The sequence below is a fragment of the Populus alba genome, chromosome 8 (genome assembly GCF_005239225.2).
Source record: "Populus alba chromosome 8, ASM523922v2, whole genome shotgun sequence".
In the NCBI taxonomy this organism is placed as follows: Eukaryota; Viridiplantae; Streptophyta; class Magnoliopsida; order Malpighiales; family Salicaceae; genus Populus; species Populus alba.
This window is the reverse complement of record NC_133291.1, coordinates 11673577-11695862: the sequence shown is the minus strand read 5'-3', so window position 1 is coordinate 11695862 and position 22286 is coordinate 11673577. Positions and strand designations below refer to the sequence as shown.

The 22286-nt window shown below is 33.7% G+C and overlaps 4 protein-coding genes across 4 annotated transcripts; 2 read left to right on the top strand and 2 right to left on the bottom strand.

The window, feature by feature from the left end:
* The first annotated feature begins 1365 nt into the window (after positions 1-1365).
* Positions 1366-4623, top strand: LOC118057148 (electron transfer flavoprotein subunit beta, mitochondrial). Its single transcript, XM_035069654.2, has 5 exons — positions 1366-1570; positions 1670-1954; positions 2048-2128; positions 3694-3788; positions 4309-4623. Exons 1-5 carry the CDS (start codon positions 1502-1504, stop codon positions 4532-4534), a joined length of 756 nt encoding a protein of 251 aa, XP_034925545.1. The 5' UTR covers positions 1366-1501; the 3' UTR covers positions 4535-4623.
* A 554-nt stretch (positions 4624-5177) lies between these two features.
* On the top strand, positions 5178-8467 carry LOC118057141 (transcription factor bHLH104). The gene is made up of 5 exons (XM_035069641.2): positions 5178-5369; positions 5653-5727; positions 6729-6806; positions 7064-7226; positions 7943-8467. Exons 1-5 carry the CDS (start codon positions 5281-5283, stop codon positions 8189-8191), a joined length of 654 nt encoding a protein of 217 aa, XP_034925532.1. The 5' UTR covers positions 5178-5280; the 3' UTR covers positions 8192-8467.
* Positions 8468-8779: 312 nt separating this feature from the next.
* On the bottom strand, positions 8780-13883 carry LOC118057136 (WAT1-related protein At5g07050). Its single transcript, XM_035069628.2, has 8 exons — positions 13801-13883; positions 10780-11042; positions 10635-10697; positions 10388-10504; positions 10031-10265; positions 9745-9903; positions 9494-9645; positions 8780-9227 (listed from the first exon to the last, which is right to left on the bottom strand). The coding sequence occupies exons 2-8, from the start codon at positions 10983-10985 to the stop codon at positions 9047-9049; spliced, it is 1113 nt and encodes a 370-aa protein (XP_034925519.1). The 5' UTR covers positions 10986-11042; positions 13801-13883; the 3' UTR covers positions 8780-9046.
* A 2916-nt stretch (positions 13884-16799) lies between these two features.
* Positions 16800-19424, bottom strand: LOC118057126 (CASP-like protein 5B3). The gene is made up of 3 exons (XM_035069615.2): positions 18779-19424; positions 17233-17365; positions 16800-17114 (listed from the first exon to the last, which is right to left on the bottom strand). Exons 1-3 carry the CDS (start codon positions 18907-18909, stop codon positions 16920-16922), a joined length of 459 nt encoding a protein of 152 aa, XP_034925506.1. The 5' UTR covers positions 18910-19424; the 3' UTR covers positions 16800-16919.
* Between the last annotated feature and the right edge of the window lie 2862 nt (positions 19425-22286).

The window sequence follows — 22286 nt, the reverse complement described above, 5'->3', positions numbered from 1 at the left end:
TATTAAAAAAGGGACTAACAAACATATCAAGATTTTAAAATTGAAAAAAAAATATATTAATAGGTTTTATTTATGAAAAAATTCACAAGGTTATATCTCTATAATATTATATGACATGTATATTTATATTTTATAAAATAAGCTATGTATGAATATAGGATATAATAAAAAAAATTCATCATTATACTTTTTAGATTTCATTTTTTTATTGTAAGTGATAAAATATTTTATATATATTAGATAAACTTAAAAAAAAATTAATTCATTAATAAATTATTTTCCAATTTATTTTCCATAATATAAACAAATACTAGAAAGTGTTTTCCAGTTCATTTTTGATAACACTGCCAAACATCAGAAAATACTTTTCTGAAATTTGTTTTCCAAAAATTCATTTTTTTCAAAATTTACTTTTCAAAAACAAACAATTTTCTTGCAAACAAACAGTGCATCGACCAGAATCCCATTTCCCTTTCTGCTTTCACTTGCAGACTCGGCGGGGAGGAGGGCAAATGTCCATGAGAACAAAACCCAGCCCACCTGTACCGGGAGCCCAGAGTCTGGCTCAATTCTACGAATTAAAATTTATTCGGGCCACTTTCAATACATGGATTGGCCTCCAGGAATAGATGTAGAGCCCAACCCATTAATAAAGAAGGGCCCAAGTTCATAAATTATTTGTTTGATATCTATCTAATCTCAAAATAAATAAAACAAATTAATTAGACCCTCGTATTTCAGAAATTATAAATTAGTCTTTATTTACTTTTATTTCACCAACATTTTTTCATATATATATAAGATATCCTAATTTTTATTTAATTCATAGCGTGACTTTTATCTAAACTTTAACAAAAAAAAAATAAAATTAATGGGAGTGATTTTTTTTTTAAAATAATTTTTATTTAAAATTACTTTTAAATAATTTTATTTTATTATATTTTTAATATTAATATATTAAAAAAAATATTTTGGAACAGGCGGCAGCCGCTTTCCACGCATGCACAAAAGAGACCACCATCCTCCCATGTCACGATAAATACACTTATTTTAGTCTGCTAGCAAGATAAAGACGAGATAAAAAAAAAAAATTACATGATAATAAAGGAAGGTGTAGGATTGATGATTTTGATACCTCTTCACTCCGTCTTTATAATTCGAGACCAAAACTATCTTAGGATTGAAATTAAATGAATTAAGAAATTTAAGTGATAATTATCATTATAGGTCACATTTTTCGTGAATTAAAGAGTAATGTAGCATGATTTTCTATATAACTTATCAAAATATCGAAATTAATTTTATAATTTGCTTAAATCAAAAGGTTTGATTAATTTATGTATTTAAACTACAAGGACTAAGTTGCAACTCAGAAATTCTAAGAGTGCCACCTCTCACCATCCTATCCATTTCCGAAGGCTTAAGCCTGAGCTTATTGCCTGCATCTCAATCTGCAGGGCACATCGATCCCGGAGAGAGGACTGCGAAGAAAACACCCACCATGAAGATAATGGTAGCAATAAAGAGAGTCGTTGATTACGCCGTGAAGATCAGAGTCAAATCAGACAAGGTTAGAAAACAAAACCACCATGGCAATCACTATCATTAACCAGCAGTAAATTTAATTTAAGATAACTCAAAAACAAATTCCTTTTAATTTTGGAAATAGAGTGGAGTTGAGACCCAAAATGTGAAGATGTCGATGAACCCGTTTTGCGAGATAGCTTTAGAGGAGGCGCTTCGAATCAAGCAGTCTGGATTGGCATCCGAGGTTGTCGCTGTAAGTATGGGCCCAACCCAGTGCGTTGATACGCTGCGGACAGGTCTTGCTATGGGGGCTGATAGAGGGATTCATGTAGAGTCCACAGCTGCTTTGTTTCCTCTTACCGTGGCTAAGCTTTTGAAGGCTCTAGTGGAGGTCGAGAAGCCTGGACTCATTATTTTGGGCAAACAGGTTGCTTCTTTTATCCGGGTTTTGAAATACTCTGATGGCTTTTCTGTTTTCTGGGCTCTTTTTTGTTTTTCCTTTAACTAAGATTTTGTGTAGGCTATTGATGATGATTGCAACCAAACCGGTCAAATGGTGGCAGGGTTGCTAGGTTGGCCTCAGGGAACATTTGCTTCAAAGGTTAGTTAAATTGATGTCATCACATTCCAATTAAGATCCCTTATTGTAAGTAATTCTGTTTTTTTTTTTTTGAAGAACTAATAAGGTCCCATATGCAGTGTATATTGATGTTTCTAGTAATTGGACGTAGGAGGCAAGACTCTCAAAGCTCAAGAAACTTAGAATAGTGAATTTCTGCTAAGTGAGCTGGTTAGCATTAGAGTTTATGCTTTGGATGTAGGGGTTGCATGCTTACCTGTTACCAAAAAGTTTCCAGAATAGCGTGGTTCAATATCTCTAAATATGATTAGTTGAGAGGAATTCCTTTCAGAGGTTTACATTTACATAGGTTTAACACAGGATGCATCTGTGATACAATATAGGTATATGAATGAGTAGAGTAAGTTCAATAACAAGAGTCAAGCATGTATCTCTTATTTTGATTGACACAAGACGTTTAAGCAAGTAGTGAAAGAACCAGCTAGGCATGTTTTTCTTCATAGGAAATGCTTACGAGGAGGAAATGGTTGAGAAGGCATCACTCTAATTGCTGAGATAAGATTTTGAAGCATCTCATGTGACTTTATTCATTGGCACTGCAAATAGTGAAACAGTAAGTGAGGCATATCATAGTTCAGAGGCAATGCTTATGAGGAGAAAATGGTTGAGAAGGCACTGAGCTATAGAGTTAAGACAAGATTTTGAAGCATACCTCTTTGACTTTATTAATTAGTATTCAGCTTCGACAGTTGGTGTATTGATTGTTGAAACTTCTGACGACAGAAGTGTCATCTTAGATCTTATACAAAACCACTAACATGCAATCGGAGAAATTTGTGATACTTAGTAAATTATGTTGATCACAGTCCTCCCACATTGTAAGAAATTAAGGATTCTAAACTTTCTGCAAGCCATTGGCAAGGTAGTTTGCTTGCTTGAAATAATGTCTTTGACAAGGTTTTTGAAGCATTAGTTGTCTTAATCTAAAAACACTTCTCACTTTATTTGTCCATTTCTATGTAGGATGCATAAATGCACCAAAATCTAAATTACATCTTGCTAAATTAATTATGACTTTGGCTGTTGACTGCTATCTTTGTTCCATTCAGCTGTTAAATTTGTTTTCCTGTGAATTAAGATCACAGCTAAGAATTATTGCTGTGTAATGTATACAGATGGCCTCAGCCTTTTAAGTTAGGATTCAAGTCCTTTTGTGTGCTTCATTTTACCGGTGGAACCCTCGTCTGTTCTGTATCATTTTCATATTGTTCTACGCGAACTTGCGTGGATTTGAAGAGAAAAAAATCATTTGAATTTCTGTGCATTCAAGCAGCTTCTTGACATTTTTCTTTCCTGTTCTCTTCATAAGGCTTCATATGTCTTGAGCCGCCTGTTGAGGCCTAGGTGGTAGAAGGGTGGGGTCGAATAGGTCATAAATACGGATTTTGTATTCCAAAGCTGAGGGGCTTACATATTTTGTTATTATTGCTTGTCGTTGGTTAATTTTGTACAATCAATCTTCTGTACCTATTCTGTTACTCTCTCTCTCATCATTTTTCATGTGACTTACTGCTGTTATCTGGCAGGTCTTGCTCGACACGGAGAAACAGGTAGCTACTGTAGAAAGAGAAGTGGATGGTGGTCTTGAGACTTTATGCTTAGACCTACCTGCAGTGATTACGTGAGTTCATATTCATTCAATCGTTTTCACTTGTTTCACGTGATTGAGTTTGTATTTACTCATGAAGGTCTTGTCGAGATAGTTTAGTGGTTGCTGTAGCAGGGGGGAAATTGTCAACTGATCAACTTACAACCCTAAAAAACTAATGATACTACTTCCTAGTTAAACTAACTACAAAAATACTAAATAATTCTCATAAACTACTACACAAGACTAAGAGGGCCAAGATTATCACATCTTATATTTAGTAGCATCAAGCAGTTTGCTGCTCTTGAATTTGTCAGCTTTAACCCCTTTTTCGGCGTTAGAACTTGGTTTGTAACTTGAATGCTTGTCCGAGCTGATATTAATGATGCCACTTATCTTTGCAGAGCTCGCTAGAATCAATTTTTTGTGTCAGAGTTGGGATTTTTTTATTTTTTTTTGTGCATTGCGGTAAAGGGCTGTGTGTTTTTATCTGAATGTCTTATCGGCGATGAGATGGTTTCGGATTCACCTCTTGTTTGTTCCTTCCATGCAGCACTGATTTGAGACTGAACCAACCAAGGTACGCGACACTGCCCAACATCATGAAAGCAAAATCAAAGGTCATCAAGAAGTACACTCCACAAGAATTGAACGTGGAGGTTAAATCCGATATAGAGGTTGTTGAAGTCACGGAACCTCCAAAGAGAAAAGCAGGGGTTCTTATTTCTTCTATAGATGAGTTGATTGATAAGCTTCGAAACGAGGCTCATGTCATTTAACATTGTACACAAAAATTATAAATTTCTCTCACTTTAATAAATTCGAGCTCGGTGGGGCAACTGGTCTTCGTTTCCTTTTGAAGAATTAATTCTGGCAGTCCTCCAGGATGAGTTTCCATCCATGTATCGTTCTCTTGATAGCATCATGGATGGGCGGATTGATTAGCTAAGCTCGGCATTCTTTCTACTAGCTAACCTTTTCTATTTTCAGGGAGTGGAAAATAAGTATTGCTGATCTGTAAATAATAGGGTAGGGGGGCATTAAAGGGATATGGTTGGAGAAAAATATGTGTATAGAAATGCTGTGGAATTTAAAAAAAATATTAAATTGATAATTTTAAAATATTAATATAAAAAATAAAAAATATTTTAAAAAATTTTAAACATGAATATAATAGAGTGTTTGGTATTATAGTGGATGTTTTTTTTTTTTTTTTTTAAAAAATAAATTTTACTTAAAAATATATTAAATATTAAAACAAAAAATTTAATATTTTCTATACCAAATATATTTTTAAAGTACAAGTCTAAAAAGGACGCGGCGGCGTGCAGACCCATTATGAGTGACGATACCTTCCACGCGGTACAAATCTACTGGACGTTCACTAACAATAAGTCCCTGATCATCGAGATTCTTTAAATCCCAAGTCCTAACAGACTAATACTAATTTTTTTAAGAAGTCATAATTTCCCTCTCCTGCATTTTTTTTATCGTTAGACACAAAAATAAATAAAGAAAAAGGGGGATGGAAACAATAGATGAGATTGAGGGAGACGAAAGTTACTTGGATCTCCTGGGTATATTATTGGGCCCCGATAATTCTCTCACCAACAGGTATTTTTCATCCATCTTTTTTCTTCATTTTTTTATTTTGTCAATTTCAAGTTTCTATGCAGCGCTTTTTTTATCGCAAAATTTTATGAGGGTGCATTAGGGTTAGCATTTTTCTTTTAGGAAAAATAATAATAATTGGGGGTTTTATAATATGAATAAATCTGTTAGGGATTTGCCAGTGCTGAAAAAAGTTAGTAATTTCTGCAGTTAAAGGTGTGAAATTGTATAGAAAGGAGATGTGTGATAGCTGCTGGATTCTGATGTTTTATTATGGTATTTGCAGCGGTCATGGTGGTGTTGTGGATAATGATTTTTTATCCAGTGTTGTCACACAAGAAAGAGAATGTTCGCGGAAGAGGTATTGATTTGCTCGCGTGCTCTTAAATTTGAAGTTCCACTCATACTCGGAATTGAAATTGAATGCAATTCTTTTGAATAGGTCATGGATCATCCTTTTGTTGTTTTTGCTGATTTATGTATAACATATTCATCTTGAATAAAGTTATACAAATGTGTGCTACTTCTAATGCGTGTCTTAGAGGAATTATTTCAGCTAGAGAAGTTTGGCTGATGAAATGAACACCGCACATTTTGGCATTTCTTTCTTCTTTTGGGACTGCTGAATTGATTAGGTTGAAACTCAATTTTGTTGAGGGGAGTACCTTAAACTATCTCAACAATAGGATTAGTCTGCACTAATGTCTTCGAAAATGAACACCGCTCACTTGACATTTCTGTTTTCTTTTGGGACCACTGAATTGACTAGGTTGAAACTCAATTACATTGAGGGAGTACCTTAAACTATCTCAGCAATAGGAATAACCTGCTCTCTTGTCTTTGATGATCCCCTTTTTTAAAATTTTGATATGCTTTCTAACTTATTTATCCACTGCAAAAATCTCTTAAAAATTGGCTTCTAACTGAATCAGACATTGAGAAATGTAAGTAATAAAATTCTTGGAAATTTTGGCACTTGTTTACTTGTGCTTGTATCAATCTGTGGTTGCTCAAAATTCTTCTTAACCTTGTGGAGCCTGTAGTTCTAGTGGTTTAAGTACAATCATCTAGCTGTATTACTTATTTTCCCCCTTGTGATATTCTTGTTTTTGTCTAAAGCACTATAATATTAGTCAATGTAGATATGTTGCTTCATTTCCCACAGCACTTTTGTTTGTTGATCTAAAATGTTGCAATAATAAAAATCTGCAGGTAAATGACACTGTGCTTTAGGATTGGGTGTTCTTAATTTAACCAACAGATTAGTACATGTGTCTTCCATTTTCTTGTTTGGTATTTTTCTACTTTTGTAGGAACGAGATGTTCTTTTCATGTTATCCTGTTTCTGCCAATGATATATAGGGGACGCGGTGATTCATGTAGCAGAGCAGGGACCAAAGCTTGCCGCGAGAAGTTGCGCAGGGATAGATTGAATGACAGGCATGCATCTTGTTCAATCCGATATATGTTTATGCTGTGAATTTATTTGGTTCTGAATATATCAGTTTAAGCTACTACATTAGAAAATGCAACTCACATCCGAAAGAGCATGCTATTGAAATGTTTTCAATTTGATGAATTGGATACTACTGATGTACTGCTGTTGTCAGAGCTTTCACAACAAATTTTCTCCTTTTTGTAGAATGGAGATAACAGTAAGTAATATTTTGAAGAACAGATTTTCCTCATGATTGCAGGTTTCAAGATTTGAGCTCTATTTTGGAACCTGGAAGACAAGCCAAAACTGACAAACCAGCCATCCTAGATGATGCTATTAGAGTTTTGAACCAGCTTAAAGCTGAGGCTCAGGAGCTCAAAGAAACTAATGAAAAGCTTCTAGAAGAAATCAAAAGTCTGAAGGTAGTCACTTTCAACACACATTTAACTACAACTACTACTATTCCTTCTGCAGTTTCTGCATTGAATGGGAGTACGATCCCTTTATTTGAATATAATATGATAGTTCAGAAACCTGAAGAATCTGACACTATTGGATTATCTATTCCTAGTATTGTTTGCAGAATTTTCTTTTGATTCTTTTAAGTCTTAGTAATTGAAATGTATTTATTTCCAAATTCCATTCTCTGGGAGTGGCAGCCCTATTAGTAGGTTAGTTATATCATGATCTACTGAGGATTATGAAATATTGGCAGAATTCAGTTAGTACTATATTTTCTTCTTATTAGAAGCTGCTAATGTTTTATGTAGTTTCTCCTTTTAAATTGCTGGCTTTGCATTGTAAACTCTGAAGGGGCAGTCGGCTGAAATGTCTCTTTCTATTCATCACCTGCTGAAAGTAGTCCATTGGAAACTGGAGTCTAGTTATTCTGCTATGAAATTTCCTTTATGGTGGACAATCTAGCTGCTTCTTTTTGTAATAATAAAGGAAATGGTTGCCAAAAGAGGCACACGCTAGATATAGTTGCTAATTCTTAATACCTTGTCTATATATTCTTGGTTTTTAAGTTCAATTTATATTTAAGGTGAATGATGCATTTGAATCTTCTTCGCGTCACACCTGAAATTTATTCCTATAGATCTTCTGAGAATGGCTTTCTAATTTTCCCCTGCAACAGGCTGAAAAGACTGAACTCCGTGAAGAGAAACTGACGCTCAAGGCAGATAAAGAAAAGATGGAGCAACAATCGAGAGCTGTGGCTGTTCCACCTCCTAGGTTCGTGCCAACCTATCCAGCAGCCTATCATGCTGCAGCAAACAAGATGCCAGTCTTTCCCAGTTATGGTCTGATGCCAATGTGGCGATATTTACCTCCAGCTGCTTGTGATACATCGCGTGATCATGAGCTCAGGCCACCTGCTGCATAATTCTTTTCTGCTCTTCAATATCCTGATAACTTTCAGATGCTATATGCTAGAATTTTCTTAACATGTTGTCGCACATGTAAATATAACTTGCTATGCATTATACCTTATTTTGATAATTCAAATTATTGGCAAGTGTATTGCTGGAGATTGTTAGGAAGGTAGCTAGATTGCAAGTATTTTCTGGAGTAAATCATTTTATCTCCACCGTGTAATTTGTATGTTAGCATTTTGATTTTTCCAGGAGCTATTGATTATCTTTCCTACGGTTTGCCAATCTTGGTAATGCTCCTGCCACAGAAGCTTGAGATATACTAAACAATTTATTTTTTGCACCGACCTTTCTATTAATGAACCGGTATTTAAGAGCTTCCTGCTGAGGAGCTCGTCTTTGCACACTGATTTATTGTATGGTTTGGAACTTTTGTAGACGAATTTGGGAATATTCTGTTGTCCTGCCCGCAAGCGAATTAGGGAATATTCTGTTGTCATGCCAGCAAGCATAAGGAACTCAATGTGGTGTGATCTTGACCCTTTATCCCCATTTTTATTCAAGTTGATTTTTTGTCCTCCAAGGGGGAAATAAGATGCTCATTTTAACATGGGAATATTATTCACATTACAATCAGATCTTCTCTTGTATCTGAAGGAGAGGTCGATAATGAGTACATGTACAGGAAACTCTTTTTTTTTTTTTTTTCATTTAAATACTAGGAAACATGTATAAAATTTCCTTGTGGACTCGATTATTGCCCAGCATGTTCTTACACTTGAGCATTTCTCTTTATGCCACAACACTGGAATTTGAAAGGGGCTATGCATTACAATGGTCATGGTGTATGATAATCAATTTGGAGCTTAAGGTCCGCCTGCTGATAATTTACTTTCAGTTGAAGTAACTACCTGTATCGCAAGTTCCTTTTGCTCATCGTAAGCCAACCGGGATTGTTCTTCTTCTTTGCTGTGAACTTGTTGATCTTCTTCTTTGCCCCACAATAGCAAATACAAGCCAATGATGACAATAACAGCGCCCAGTATGCTGTACAAGCCACATAAACATCTAGGTCATCTTTCCAGTCACTTAATATGGTTCAGTTCATTAATTTAAATCTGCTTTCCTTTGCCCCCTTTTATTACTAAGACTTGAAACTTCATAACTGCGTGCTGGTTAGGTTTATGGGAAATAATATAATGCATTTCAGGAATTCGTCAGACATGACAATACACAAAAATAAATACCCCAAATGGATTATAGTATCAGTTTGAGTTTTATATGTAAAGGGATGTAACTTTCAAGATAATTACCTGCCCAAGTAAAGTTTTTCACCTAGAACAAAGTACGCCAGAATTGCCACTAAGATTGTAGAGAGGGGATTGAACATGGTCACAAAGACTGGTCCTTTTTCTTCCGTGCACCACAGTTGAAAGAAGATTATTAAACCAGAGACCACTATTCCCTGCCGTATATGATCCACAATAAGATACTGTCAGGAATACTCTTAACATATATAAGCACGTAACTACTGTTGACCAACTCTGATGCACATGGCACTTACACCATAGACAATTGACCAGAAGTCGATATCAAATCCGATTGTCCAAGCAGCTCTCTTATGTTGTACAATCGCTGTGAAGACGGCTGATTGAGCAGCCCCCACAAAGCTCATCCATGTAGTCAGTGAAAGTTGCGCAGGATACCTTTTCAAAGTAAAAGCCTGCGTTTTTAAGGAAAATTAGCTACTCATTCAGGATAAAACACCCCATATTCGTCAATACGAAATTATATGTTTCTTTTCTGACTTATAATTACTTAGTGAACTGCAGTTTGAGTTTGCGTCAGACCTGCATAATATACCAAATGGACCATGTTATGCAGCTTGCAACAGTAAGAATTGAACCCTTTAACCAGCTCTCATGGTTATTTCCAGTCGATCCTTGAATATGGATTAGAGGATGCCATAGTTGTTTCATGATAGGACCTCTATATAATGTCATAGTCGTTACACCAGCCAAGGAAACCAGAGTCCCAAGAACTTTTGCTATCCCACGAGGATTTCGAAGATCAAGAACCTCCAACCTGCTTAAAGTTCACTAATATTTAGAATAACTCACTATATATAGTACTAGCTGGATTTCTTAGGAAGAGTAACTGTTCAGGTACTTTCAGCTTTCTAAATTATAATTATTACTGCTACTTACCTGAGTACAACTGCAATTACGAATGTCAAAGAAGCGATGGTGTTGACCATTGACGCAACGAAAGTTGGAGAGGTGTATCTCATACTTACAAAATACATGTTCAGAGTTAAACCCACCCTGCAATCATCAAAAGTCACTTTGCTCAAGTCTCTATAATTCTTCTTCTTTGTTTTAATTTTTTTTTTTCAACTTCCTTCATTTGTTATACAGATGCTTATATAAGTCTTACATGTATGTCTGTTCTTACCCCAGGAGAGAGAGAATGAATATCTCTACGAAAAGAGCTATCGTCAACTTCGGCCTTTGTTTTCTGCAGGAGAGACAGATTAGTATTCATGCACGCGAAACGTTCATACAAGTCAATCATAACTATCAACATTTAAATTAAGTACCTTTCAAGGAAATAGGCAAAAGGAAACATCACCACACCGGATACAATGTGTCGGTAAGTTATGTACACATTAGGATTCATTCCATGGTTGAAGGATGCTTCAGTGATAAAGTATAGGAAAGTATAGCCAATCTGTGCAAGAACCATCAGAATATGTGGCTTGAACCTTGTGCAGAAGCCCCCATTATTGCTTGCAGTCGATGCCATTGGCTTTCTTTCCGAGCCCTCCTCTTCCTCTTCTTCTTCTTCTTCACACGCTGAAGTCTGAAAGAACACATTACACGTAGATATAGAAGATAATGGGAGTGTTTGTTTTAATTTGATTCTTGTCGCATGTTGCTGTTAGTATCATGTTCTTGATTAAATGCTCTCTGGTGTGCTGGTGATTCCCTGATTTCATGTTTTCGATTTGGAAGATAAAGAAGGAATATTCTCTTGCATGGTTGCCCATTTCAGCAATTAGTACACGGAACTCATTGATTTGTGTCAGGTACTTTGGTTGGTTAAATGTCACTTCAGTTGCTTATTGAAATTAATAAAACATCCTGAGGAGTCTTCTGTTAGCTTTTGTAATGGTAATTAACCTAATCCCAGAGAACATTTTTTAAGTCCTTTACAGAATTTATGCTTTTCCTTCCCCTTTCTTTTTCGTTTTCTTCTTTATGTATATCATATTGCATTGATCCTGATATACAATTACATTTACAGGAACTTTATTTTGTCAGTAAACAAAATTATATAGCAAGACAAATATTATAAACTTCATGTTGATTAACACTTAAAATTAAACCTCCCTTTTTATTTTCTATATGAACTGGACTTGTTAATCAATAAACTAATCTTATAGCAAGACACTTTGCATCCAAACTTTACAACCAGAATAAATTAAACACAAAAAGCTTCGCGTGATATTGGTTCTTATCTTTCTACGAGTGGTACAATAAAAAAATCGTCTCTGCCCCTAGTAAGTAAAATCTTTATGAGAAGAGGATAAAAATATGGAGCAATTCTTATTCCTTTCGCTCTTAAAATTAAGCATCTTGGTCATCACTAGTCGGATTTCATGCTACTTGGGAAATCATTCATGTTTTTATACCAAATTAGAAGGGTTGCGCCATAGAATGATTCTTGTGGGAAAAAAAGGACGTTGTGGAATGTTAGAACAAAGTGAAAGCTTTAATTTGGTTCTCGATAGCATTTGTAATATTCTTGTTTGCTTACGCCTTTTTTCTTTCTTGCCTACTATATGCCATCAACTAAAATTCTTCTTACGATTACCTGGTGCATAAATACCAACAAGCTCATTGATATTTACCTATATTCCACATTAGTTAGAAGTAGAGGATCTAAGCAATTTATAAATCCAATATACCACCACCTCTTAAGATACCTAATTGCCTACTTTTCTTAAGAGACGCATTTTCAAGACAAGATCCATATTCTTAGGGCTATGAGTACAAACGTTGAACAATAATCCGTGAAGGGCCAGTCATATAAGGGATTTGAGCTAACATCACAATTGGCATGTCTGTTAAAACATGGGTTAAGTGCTCTAGCAGCTTCAAAACCTATTTGACTGTGGGGTTTTCATTGGTTAGGAGTCCTAGGCCTAGATGGCATATAAGTTCTAAGTATCATCTATAGAGGCTTATTTTAAAAACAAAACTAACTTCTAGGCTTTAGACATGTACGTGTAACCATACCTTTTAACAAGTAGTCATATAATAGATTTGAAATAACAGTCACTTGTCACCATTTTTTTATGTTAAAATCTTGGAGGATGTAACAAGAAGAGTGTAGCTTAAATGGTTAAATCTTGAGTTTGTTTTTTAAGATTCATCAATTCAAGTTTCACAAACCTTAGGTTATTGGAGATTTATACAATCGTTAATTTCAAAGCTGTGGGATTTAGTCAAAATACGTTTAAATTAATCTCCAAATATTCATATTAATCTAAAAATAAAATCAAGGATGTCAAGCAATTAGCTCATATATTTACTTTTATTTTTCCCGGGTCTCTTTGATAGATATTAGTCAATACCCTCGCAGTTGGGTTACATGAAAACAAAACCTTTAGTTATTAGAAGTGCAAATTTTTTATTTTAGATTTTTTTTGTATTTTATCTTTTTAAAAATCTTTTTTTTTAATTAATATTTTTTATATATATATTTAGATATTTTAATGTAATGATATCAAAATAATTTTTTAATAAATATTATTTTAATATATTTTTAAATAAAAAACATTTAAAACAATAATCTTTATCACTCTCTTAAAGACTCTTTTATCCCGAGGATTTGAAGCTTAATGCTATTGGACCGGATTCATAAACACTATCGCATATTTGGCCTAGTATAGATATAAGCTAAAGAAGGTTTCAAAGCTTTCTCTGATGCGAATGATCTAGACTGGACTAGGATTCCCTGCTGGCCTAATATTCCCAGGCACGATACCATCAATTTGACCCCCAACACGTCAACAACCCCTTAATCGGACAGGATGCCCCCTAGCCATGTAGCCCCCGAACGCATCCTCAAAGGCCATATTCTACGTCTCTCTAAGAGCATGTGTGGTAGTATAATAATGGTTATTTTTTAAATAATTTTTTCATTGTTAAAATACATGTTAATGATATTTTTTTATTTTTAAAAAAATTATTTTTCACATCAGCACATCAAAACAATACAAAAAATACAAACCACATTAAATTTTAACAAAAAAAAATTCAAATTTGTTGGGAACACGATACAAACCGCATTCCAAACGCATCATAAAAAACATGAATGTCTCTCTCTCTCTCTCCAATCAGTTATGATTCCTTCAGCTTCTTCTTCTTCTTTTTATATGATTTCTTTAATATCAAAATCAATAGAATTCATCTTTTCTTTTTTTTTTTCAATTCGATTTAATTAGAATTTTCTTTTCTTTCTAACAAAAGAAAATACTGTCCAAATATCAATTTAATACTTAGGCTCCCTTGGAAAAAAGGTTCGAATCCAGCCATTAATTAACTGTACTTACAGTACACTATTGCAGGGTGTGAGGGTAGAGGATGATGCTCCTTGTAGACGTTCAACAGCTATAATCTTGGATGTAAAATCTACAAAAAAACCAACAATAACATCAGAAAGACATCGTAAAAGTTGCAAAAACGGAGAAAAACTAGAAATTTGCATACCTTGAAAAGAATCAAGACTACTATTACCTTGAATTGAGTTGAAAAGAGGAGTGAAAACTAGACAAGAAGCCTGTACATTTATATAGGAAAATAGTTGGTGCCAAAAGCAACAAGAAGCAAAGTGGTGGTGCTGGTTACTGTGTGAGTGCGTGTCATCCATGGATGGCCATCACGTGGCAAAAAAGCTTAAACGTTGCTGTCGTCACTGTTTCTCAGATTTCAAGATACGTTATGGGTATGCGTATGCGGCTGCGGCTGCGTTTTAAATAAAACGCAGCGCGCAGCCGTTTGATTAAAGTATTTTATTGTTCATGAGCTCCATTTAAAATCTGCGTTTCTAACACGAGAAATGAAAAGCAACTAATTCATGCTTTTTCTCTACTGTTCATGTAATTATACTGTTCAATGAACAGTGTAATTACATGAACAGTATTTTTTTGACATGAACAGTGCTGGGGGTTGCAATGTTCACTCAAGAAATAGTGAACAGTGCAATTCTCTTGCACTGTTCACTGCCTGTGTTTTTTTTTTTTTTGTGTGTTAATTTTTTAATATTTTTTTTTTAAAATTAGTTTAGAGTTAATTTTATACATGATAATATTTTATCTAATTTTATTACATGCTAAAAATATTATGAAAACTGTAGTTTTTGTTGGATGAATCTCGTACGTAATGGAATTATAAATGGTTTCATGGAATAATAAAAATTATATTTTATATAAAGTATGATTTATTTCATAATATAATAGCAATAGTTAAATCCACAATATTTAAATTAAAAATCATAAGTACTAATATATATTTTTAAAATTATTTTATGACCTCAATTTTAAAAGTATTCTTAACCAAACACATTAAATTATTTTTTTTTCAACTTCAATTTCAACCACAGTTTTAACCAAACACCTATTTTCTCAAACCAAACTCAACTAAAAACACTTTTTATAAAACAACTTTTTTTAAACCACAACCACAACAACTAAAACAGTACCAAACACAAATGCTTCCCGTGCATCATCTTTATCTACTGACAGTGACTACTGATATATTTCTCAGTAAGATTTGCTCTTGGTGAGGTATGCATGTAACTGAAAACAGTTCCATCGATTCCGAAAAGTCGGAGAGCCTTTCTTCTTTCTTCTTCCATCGACAGCTCATCCCGGAGAAAGAGGGCCATCGAAACCGTGTGATGGTATAATATTGGAGAAGGCAAGCCACTGGCATGGTTTCTTGCTAGTCATGCACCATAAGCACGTGTCAACGTAACTAATTTGGAAAAAAAAAAAAATCTTTTTTTATTCTTAGGTCGTCTTCGGTTATTTAAATAAATAAATGTTAATGGGTAATACTGACATAGTCACGGTGCTTGGTTTTTACATACTTATCAGACCATCTTTAAACTATAAATATTTACCGAATATATATTTTTAATAAAAAAAATAAAATTCTGGTATCATAAAAGAAATATTAAACCCTTCAACTTTTTCTCTCTCTCACACTCTTAACGCTCTATTGCTTAATGTTTAATTACACCCTTAATGTTTAATCTTATCTTTTTATCTTTATTTTTTTGGTTAAATCCCAAACAAAGACAATCCTGCAGGGGCTGGGCATTCTAAAACAGGGGTTGGTTTCAAACTGCAATTTCGATTTCAGTTTTTTTTTTTAAGAAAAAAAATCAATTTAGCTTGGTTTTTTTTCCGATTTTAACTAAGTTTTTTTTTTTTTTTTTAATTTGATTTGGTTTTTTCAATTTTCAGACTTATAAAACCAAAATCAAACCAAATCGGTCATTTTTTTTAAATTTTAATTGATTTAATTGATTTTTTTTCATGGTTCAACTTTTTTTTTTAAAAAAAAAATAATTTAATTGATTTTTCAATTTTTTCTATCTAAAATTAGTTTAAAGCTGGGGGAAACTCGAAAAAAGAAGAAAGGACAACTAAAAACAACTAGGCATTCTCAGGAAAAAGATGAAAAAAGAAAAGAATACATGAACGTGGGGTTCACGGAATCAATGGTAGCTATTATCCTATCAGTATGATCGGCAATTATGCTGCCGCAACTGTCCTTGTTGATGCCCCTCGTGACCACAAACTATTACTGCCGCCAACTTCTCTGCGTTACTATCCTGAAGGTTATGGCCCAAAGTCAGGGATGTCAAAGATCCTGGAGACTCATGTTTGGATATGCCCCCTCTATTGTCCTAGCTAGTTGCCTAGCCGACATTTAAAGATTTAAGCAAAACTATAAAGTGTATTATAACACTTTTAAAATTATAATTAAAACCACATAATTTTAACTCTATAACCTGACCGAACCTAAAAATCTATGAAGTGTGTTATAACACTTTTAAAATTATAATTGAAACAAAACATAATTATAATATGGCATATTCTTTCTCCTTATAATACACATGGCACGTTATGCCCCACGTGCTAGTTTTCATGATGAGTTTTCCCTCTAATGGATAGCAAAATCATACAGTTGCACATGTTTTCAATGCTTAAATCACCAATATACAATGAGAACCATTGTCGCCCATTGCAAACTAGTTGCTGAAACGAGGCGCTTCGATTCTAACTTTACAGTAAAGATATATATTAAATTAATTTAAAAAATATATATAAAAATGATATTTTTAAAAAACACCGTGTTTTTTTTCTTATATAGTTAGTAAACTTGGACATAATTCTGAGCGATCGAGGAGCGGGCGGACAGATGAGGAAATTCAGTGAGTTGATTGACAATTAAGACGTTTCTCAAACTCACTGTCAATCTCTCTACAATTTCTTTTTGCGCTGGGCATGCAGGCGATTTCACTTGGTAAAGAAAATCAAAGTGAGTTTTGAAAATCATAACGATATTCTTCTTGTTTTCTTTTGTATTGACACGGTAAAGAAATCAAAATTTCTATGAGACAGGAAACAAATGCATTTTATCCGTGTTTATACACTACAGTCTAACCTGCAGCCAATAGCCAAAGCATAATTAGAGATGATACTGCAATAGTTATCCAGCTAAAAAATGCTAATGCAACTGACATTTGGTATTTTTGGCACTCCCCCACAAAACCACAACTCCCCAAGTCATGGAAGTAGAGCACTGTGATGCCTGCCGAAGCTGAAGCGGCCGCAAGAGACAATATTGCAGTCACCTGTATACAAAATTTCACAAATTTGCACTGTCAGATGACAATCATATGAGGACGGGACTGATCTAGAATTAGTGATATAAGCTTTCAAGAACAATAAAAATGTTATATAGAGGCTGACCCAGTCTCCAACGACAAAAAGGCTGAGCAAGACAGTGTTGTGGAGGGCCTTCTTTTTCACCAAAGCATATGCATCCAATAGTGCTAGTCCAAAGCTCCAGATGACTTGCAAACCCATTGAAGCGATGAGGTAGCTGCATGAACAAGGAGAAAACACTGGGAATCACCAACAAGTTAAGCCCTGTGCGTCAAGTGAATGATCCGTTTATCAAACCAAAAATACATAATATGTTGTTTAACCATTTTCCTCACAGAAGATGCTGTTATTACAGAGAGTTCAAAAATAATCCATGGCTTAAGGCTAATCATAACACAGGTTGGCCTAAATATTGTTGAACAACAGGTACGGCATAGAGACAAATTCACTGTGGGAACTTAAAAATAGCAGGTGACAAGTTTATATAAAGACAGCACCAGTACGAAGTAAACTAAGCACCACAGAAAATATGTTATTGAAATAACACAAGGCAAGTAAAACTCGAAAGCATTGCAAGAACAAAGGAACAGCAGAGAAGGAACGAGGGCTCTCAAGGTGTTTTATATAAGGTAAACTGAGAGGTGCCAATATGAGTCAACTATAACATATGCAGTCCAAACGAAGGCCTCTTCACAAAGAGCACCATCAATTCTCTGACTAAAATTCAACTCTGTAGAGTATGTATTTTAAGTCGGAGCACTGATCTGTCATTAAAATTATTCATTTAAATTTCTGAAAATCATGGCTACTCACTGTTTGAATCAAAATCTTTTGCTCCAAGTCCAGAACAGTTCAATAAATAAAAAATTATAACTCTTCACAATCCATTTTCAGTTTTTGCTACATAAGTTCGATGTGATGCTTGCCAAGCCAACAAGTCCAAAGAAGCATTTCCCTATGAAATGTAGCTTCCACTTTTTTCTTCAGAGTCTTATCATCATCATATCATTGTCAGGACCGTGTGAACCATTAAAGCTTACGTTCAAGAATGCAAAATGATGTAGCTTAGGCATGTTTCAAGAATTCAATAATTTCCAAAGGCAGTCATAGATGCAGCGAACTTTTCTTTAGGGAAATAAATCACCAGCATGGAATTTTCAAACTAAGTTTTGAGACTTTCAGCCAGAGCTTCAGTGCAGCATCCAATTCATTCATTTTGTTAACGGTAAACAGGAAAGGAGGTTTACTCTCCAGCAGAAGCCATTGATAACAAACAAGCAATGAATTCGATGCCAGTCTGATATTCAATTCATAACTATCAGAACAAACATCTTGCAGACAATTAGCAACAAAAGATCATCAAGAGAGCAACGTTGTAATAACGCCAAATTATAGATGCAAAGGCAATTAATTAAATCACAGAATCCTGGATTTTTGCTACATGTGGAATGCATCAAGTTCTTCTAATGCAATCATCTATTTTCTAGAAAAATCTCAAATGCGAAATGGTAAATTCCAATCCTAATTAATTAAAAACTACACGTAATGAAAATATATCAAATAGCAACTCAGAAATAAAGTCACGGAAAGAACGATCTGAATTGGGAAAGAGCGAATAATGATATAATACCAGAAAGCAGTGAAATCGAAGAAGCTTGTAGTGGTGGTCATGGCAGTAATGGAGCCAGCTGCAAAAACACACTGCGAAAGCCTCAAAGCAAGCCCAGTCAAAGTCCCCGGAGTCCCAGCAAAATCCCTCATTATTTTTTGGTTGCCCACCAATCTCAACAATTTCTAACCTCTTGACGGGTAAACGGAAACACCCATCTCCTCAAACCATCAAGAAACCAAAGAAAGAAAGGACCTTTAAAATTTTACAGAGGAGAGGATATCAAGAAAGAAAATGTAAAATATCTGAGACCCAGAAACTGAAATTGAGTAAAGAATTAGGTGTGGGGGAGTAAAAAGGACGGTGAAAATACAGTGCAGGAAACGGATGGGGAACAAAAGGAGAGAGGGAAAGATCGCAGAGGACATGGAACAAAAGAGATTATTAAAATGGGAACAGGTATGGAAGAAAGGGCAATGGAGGCTTGACATGTTATGATGATGATCATCACGGTCATAAAATGTTAATTACTAAAAAAACCGCTACTCAATTCCCACACCAAGTCAAACTTGATTTGCTTGCTTGCTTCAGCTACCAGCAGGATGATTGTACGCTTTTCTTTGTGAATTAACTACCAAAAAACTACCCTCCATTTTTAGGATCCCCGTCAATGTTGTCCATTATCAATATGTTATTTAACGTTTTCAATTCTACACTTTGCGCGAGTATGGAATTCTAATTAGTATTTTATATTTAAAATATTTTTTATTTAAAAATAATATTATTTTTATAAAAAAAAAACTTTTTTAAAAAAACACAAGCTCCAAACTCATACTTCATCCAAATTTGTTAAGAGTGTCCTTTTAAAACTCTCAATTACAAAGATTACTTAGATTTATTTTTTAAAAAAAAACAGTAAGAAAAAAAACTTGTTTTAAGCTGAAAGTTTTTGAAACATTGAATCGAAATTAAAGGTAGATTTCAAGAAAAATAGAAAATAAGAAAATCTAGATCCCATGTAAAGTCAGAGTTACAAGAATTTTAAAAATTGATTCAATTTTTTTTAATATTAACTTTCTTTATTTCACTCTGTTTAGATTTTAAACTTGACAAATTTTTCATAATATTTGCGTTTAACGGATTTGTGAATTGATTTAAATGAAGAGCGGATTGAAGTGTAGTACTGTTGAAAATGAATAAAGTAAAATTAAATTATTGCAAAAAAATAAATAAATTATCACCTAAGCTATCATCAAGGTTTAACTTTGTTTTTAATCATTAGAAGATAAAGATAACATATCTTGAATTACAAGAGAAGCAATGGACAGAGGGGCTCTTTCATAAATAGTCTCTCCTCTTTATTCCTGCAGCCTTTTCTTTCATTTTTTTTTTTTTTTAATTGCAGTCTTAAAGTTTATTTACAAGTACAGTTAAGTAGTTTTTTAAAGTATTTTTTATTTAAAAATATATTAAAATAATATCTTTTTATTTTCAAAAAATTATTTTTGATATTAGCGCATCAAAATAATCTGAAAATATCAAAAAATTATTAATTTAAAATAAAAATAAAAAAATATATTCAAAAATATTTTTAAAACATCAAAACGGACATTAATAGTGATGTATAGTCATGAAGATTTTAGAGGGGTGATTAATTAGTGATAGTAATCCCTGTATTTTTTATTTTTTTATAGTAATGTTTTTTTTGTGAAATAAGATTTGTCAAACCACTTTAAATGTTAAATTTTACGTGCTTTATTTATTTATTTATTTATTTTATATTGTTTTTTTCTGCGTGGGTTTTGTAAAGCAGTTTTAATTATTACATGGAGCTGAGTTTGGTTTTGTTTAAAAGAGGAAGAAAAAATGAAAAGGTGTCTTCATTTGGTTTGGTAAAAACTCTGTTATCATGTAACTGGCAATTAATCATTCTTTTAGTTTCTTAGCTGGTCCTTAAGCATCCTTTTTAGTTGATCAGTTTGCATTTTCATAAACATTTCCCACGTCCCTGTCAGTCGACATTCTGAAGATGACAATTACTGAAAAAATACCAAGCAGCTCGATTTTCCACTCATCCCAGGCAAATGGTTCAACGTATCGACCAAGTGAAGGAAACCTAGCAAACGGTTCTAATTGTTTGGCAACCCAACACAAACTTCCCACTACAATTTTCATGTTTGATAAAAAATAATTATGAAATTTGAAGTATTAGTGTGAAAACCTGGCTAAATTCATAAGATGTGTAGGAAATGATTGAAAAAAGATTTTGAAGAGTTTATAAAAGGAGTAATATTTACTTCATCTCAAAGGGAAACAATGCAAAAAACACAAAGAAATGATGAATAAGCATTCATAATCATTTATCAATGTCTAAATGATATCACTTTTGAGATGATAGCTAATGCAATCGTTATCAGGTAAGCATGATAAGTTTTGCAACAATCAAACTAAGAAGCTGTTAATGTAAAAAATATACGCTTACAAAAGTTACAAGGTGACTTTGAAAAATTATATATACTTAAATTAGAGAGTATTTTGGATTACTTTACTAAAGTATTGGCTATATACAATCAAATGAAGAGATATGAGGAGACAATGGAAGAAACACGTGTGGTAGAAAAAATCCTACACTCATTGCAAAAGAAATTCCATTATGTGATTGTTGCAGTAGAGGAATCACATAATATGGATTTTTTTGACAATTTAAATTCTCATGAGAAAACTACAAGCCCATAAAGAAAGAGTCAACAAAATTTAAGAAGACATAGGTGCACAAGCACTCTTCTCAAAATTCTTTACGAAATAAAAACAAGATAACTCTGGATATACCTAATGAGGTGAAGGATGTGGACGCGGCAGAGGAAGAGACAGATTTGAAAGAGAAGGTTGAGACAACCTTAAAAGGTCAACCAGTCAACTAAATGAAGCCAATTGGTCAATAGGTTCCACTAATGGTAGCAATCCAAGACCTAGGTTTTACAAAACAAAAATTAAGTGTAATAATTCTCAAAGACTAGGTCATTATGCCAAGGATTATGAGAATATAACCAAAAGAGTTGAAGAGAATGACAATCTAGCGGTGGAAAAGGAGCAAAAAGCCATCGTATTACTAGTCCATGATGAACAAAAAAAAACTAAAAAAAAATCATGTGATATCTAGACAATGGAGCTATTAATTACATATGTGGAGACAAAAACAAGTTTATGAAGCTTGATGAATCATTTAGAGGTAATGTCATATTTGAAGATTATTCAAAGATTTCCATCAAATGAAAAACGGCAATTATCAATTTATTGGTGATGTTTATTATATCTCAAATTATAAAAAGTAGTATATGGAATTTAGGACAATTATTAGAGAAGTATTATGAAATTAAGATGAAATATCGTACGCTGACATTACTTGATACTCATGAAACTATGATTATGGAGATGGATACCTAAATGCTTAAAGGCATATGTTAAATATGACACCTGACTTTGACATATAAGACTTGTGCATATAAACTTTGATAGCTTAAAGATAATT

Coding starts and splice junctions, on each gene's coding strand:
- LOC118057141 (XM_035069641.2), top strand. CDS start 5,281: ATGGAAACAATAGATGAGATTGAGGGAGACGAAAGTTACTTGGATCTC. Junction 5,370..5,652: donor GATAATTCTCTCACCAACAG/GTATTTTTCATC, acceptor TGGTATTTGCAG/CGGTCATGGTGGTGTTGTGG. Junction 6,807..7,063: donor AGGGATAGATTGAATGACAG/GCATGCATCTTG, acceptor TCATGATTGCAG/GTTTCAAGATTTGAGCTCTA.
- LOC118057148 (XM_035069654.2), top strand. CDS start 1,502: ATGAAGATAATGGTAGCAATAAAGAGAGTCGTTGATTACGCCGTGAAG. Junction 2,129..3,693: donor AGGGAACATTTGCTTCAAAG/GTTAGTTAAATT, acceptor GTTATCTGGCAG/GTCTTGCTCGACACGGAGAA. Junction 3,789..4,308: donor GACCTACCTGCAGTGATTAC/GTGAGTTCATAT, acceptor CCTTCCATGCAG/CACTGATTTGAGACTGAACC.
- LOC118057136 (XM_035069628.2), bottom strand. CDS start 10,985: ATGGCATCGACTGCAAGCAATAATGGGGGCTTCTGCACAAGGTTCAAG. Junction 10,266..10,387: donor GTAATTGCAGTTGTACTCAG/GTAAGTAGCAGT, acceptor AACTTTAAGCAG/GTTGGAGGTTCTTGATCTTC. Junction 9,904..10,030: donor CCATTTGGTATATTATGCAG/GTCTGACGCAAA, acceptor TTAAAAACGCAG/GCTTTTACTTTGAAAAGGTA.
- LOC118057126 (XM_035069615.2), bottom strand. CDS start 18,909: ATGAGGGATTTTGCTGGGACTCCGGGGACTTTGACTGGGCTTGCTTTG. Junction 17,366..18,778: donor TTCGATTTCACTGCTTTCTG/GTATTATATCAT, acceptor TTGTTCATGCAG/CTACCTCATCGCTTCAATGG. Junction 17,115..17,232: donor TTTTTGTCGTTGGAGACTGG/GTCAGCCTCTAT, acceptor TTTTGTATACAG/GTGACTGCAATATTGTCTCT.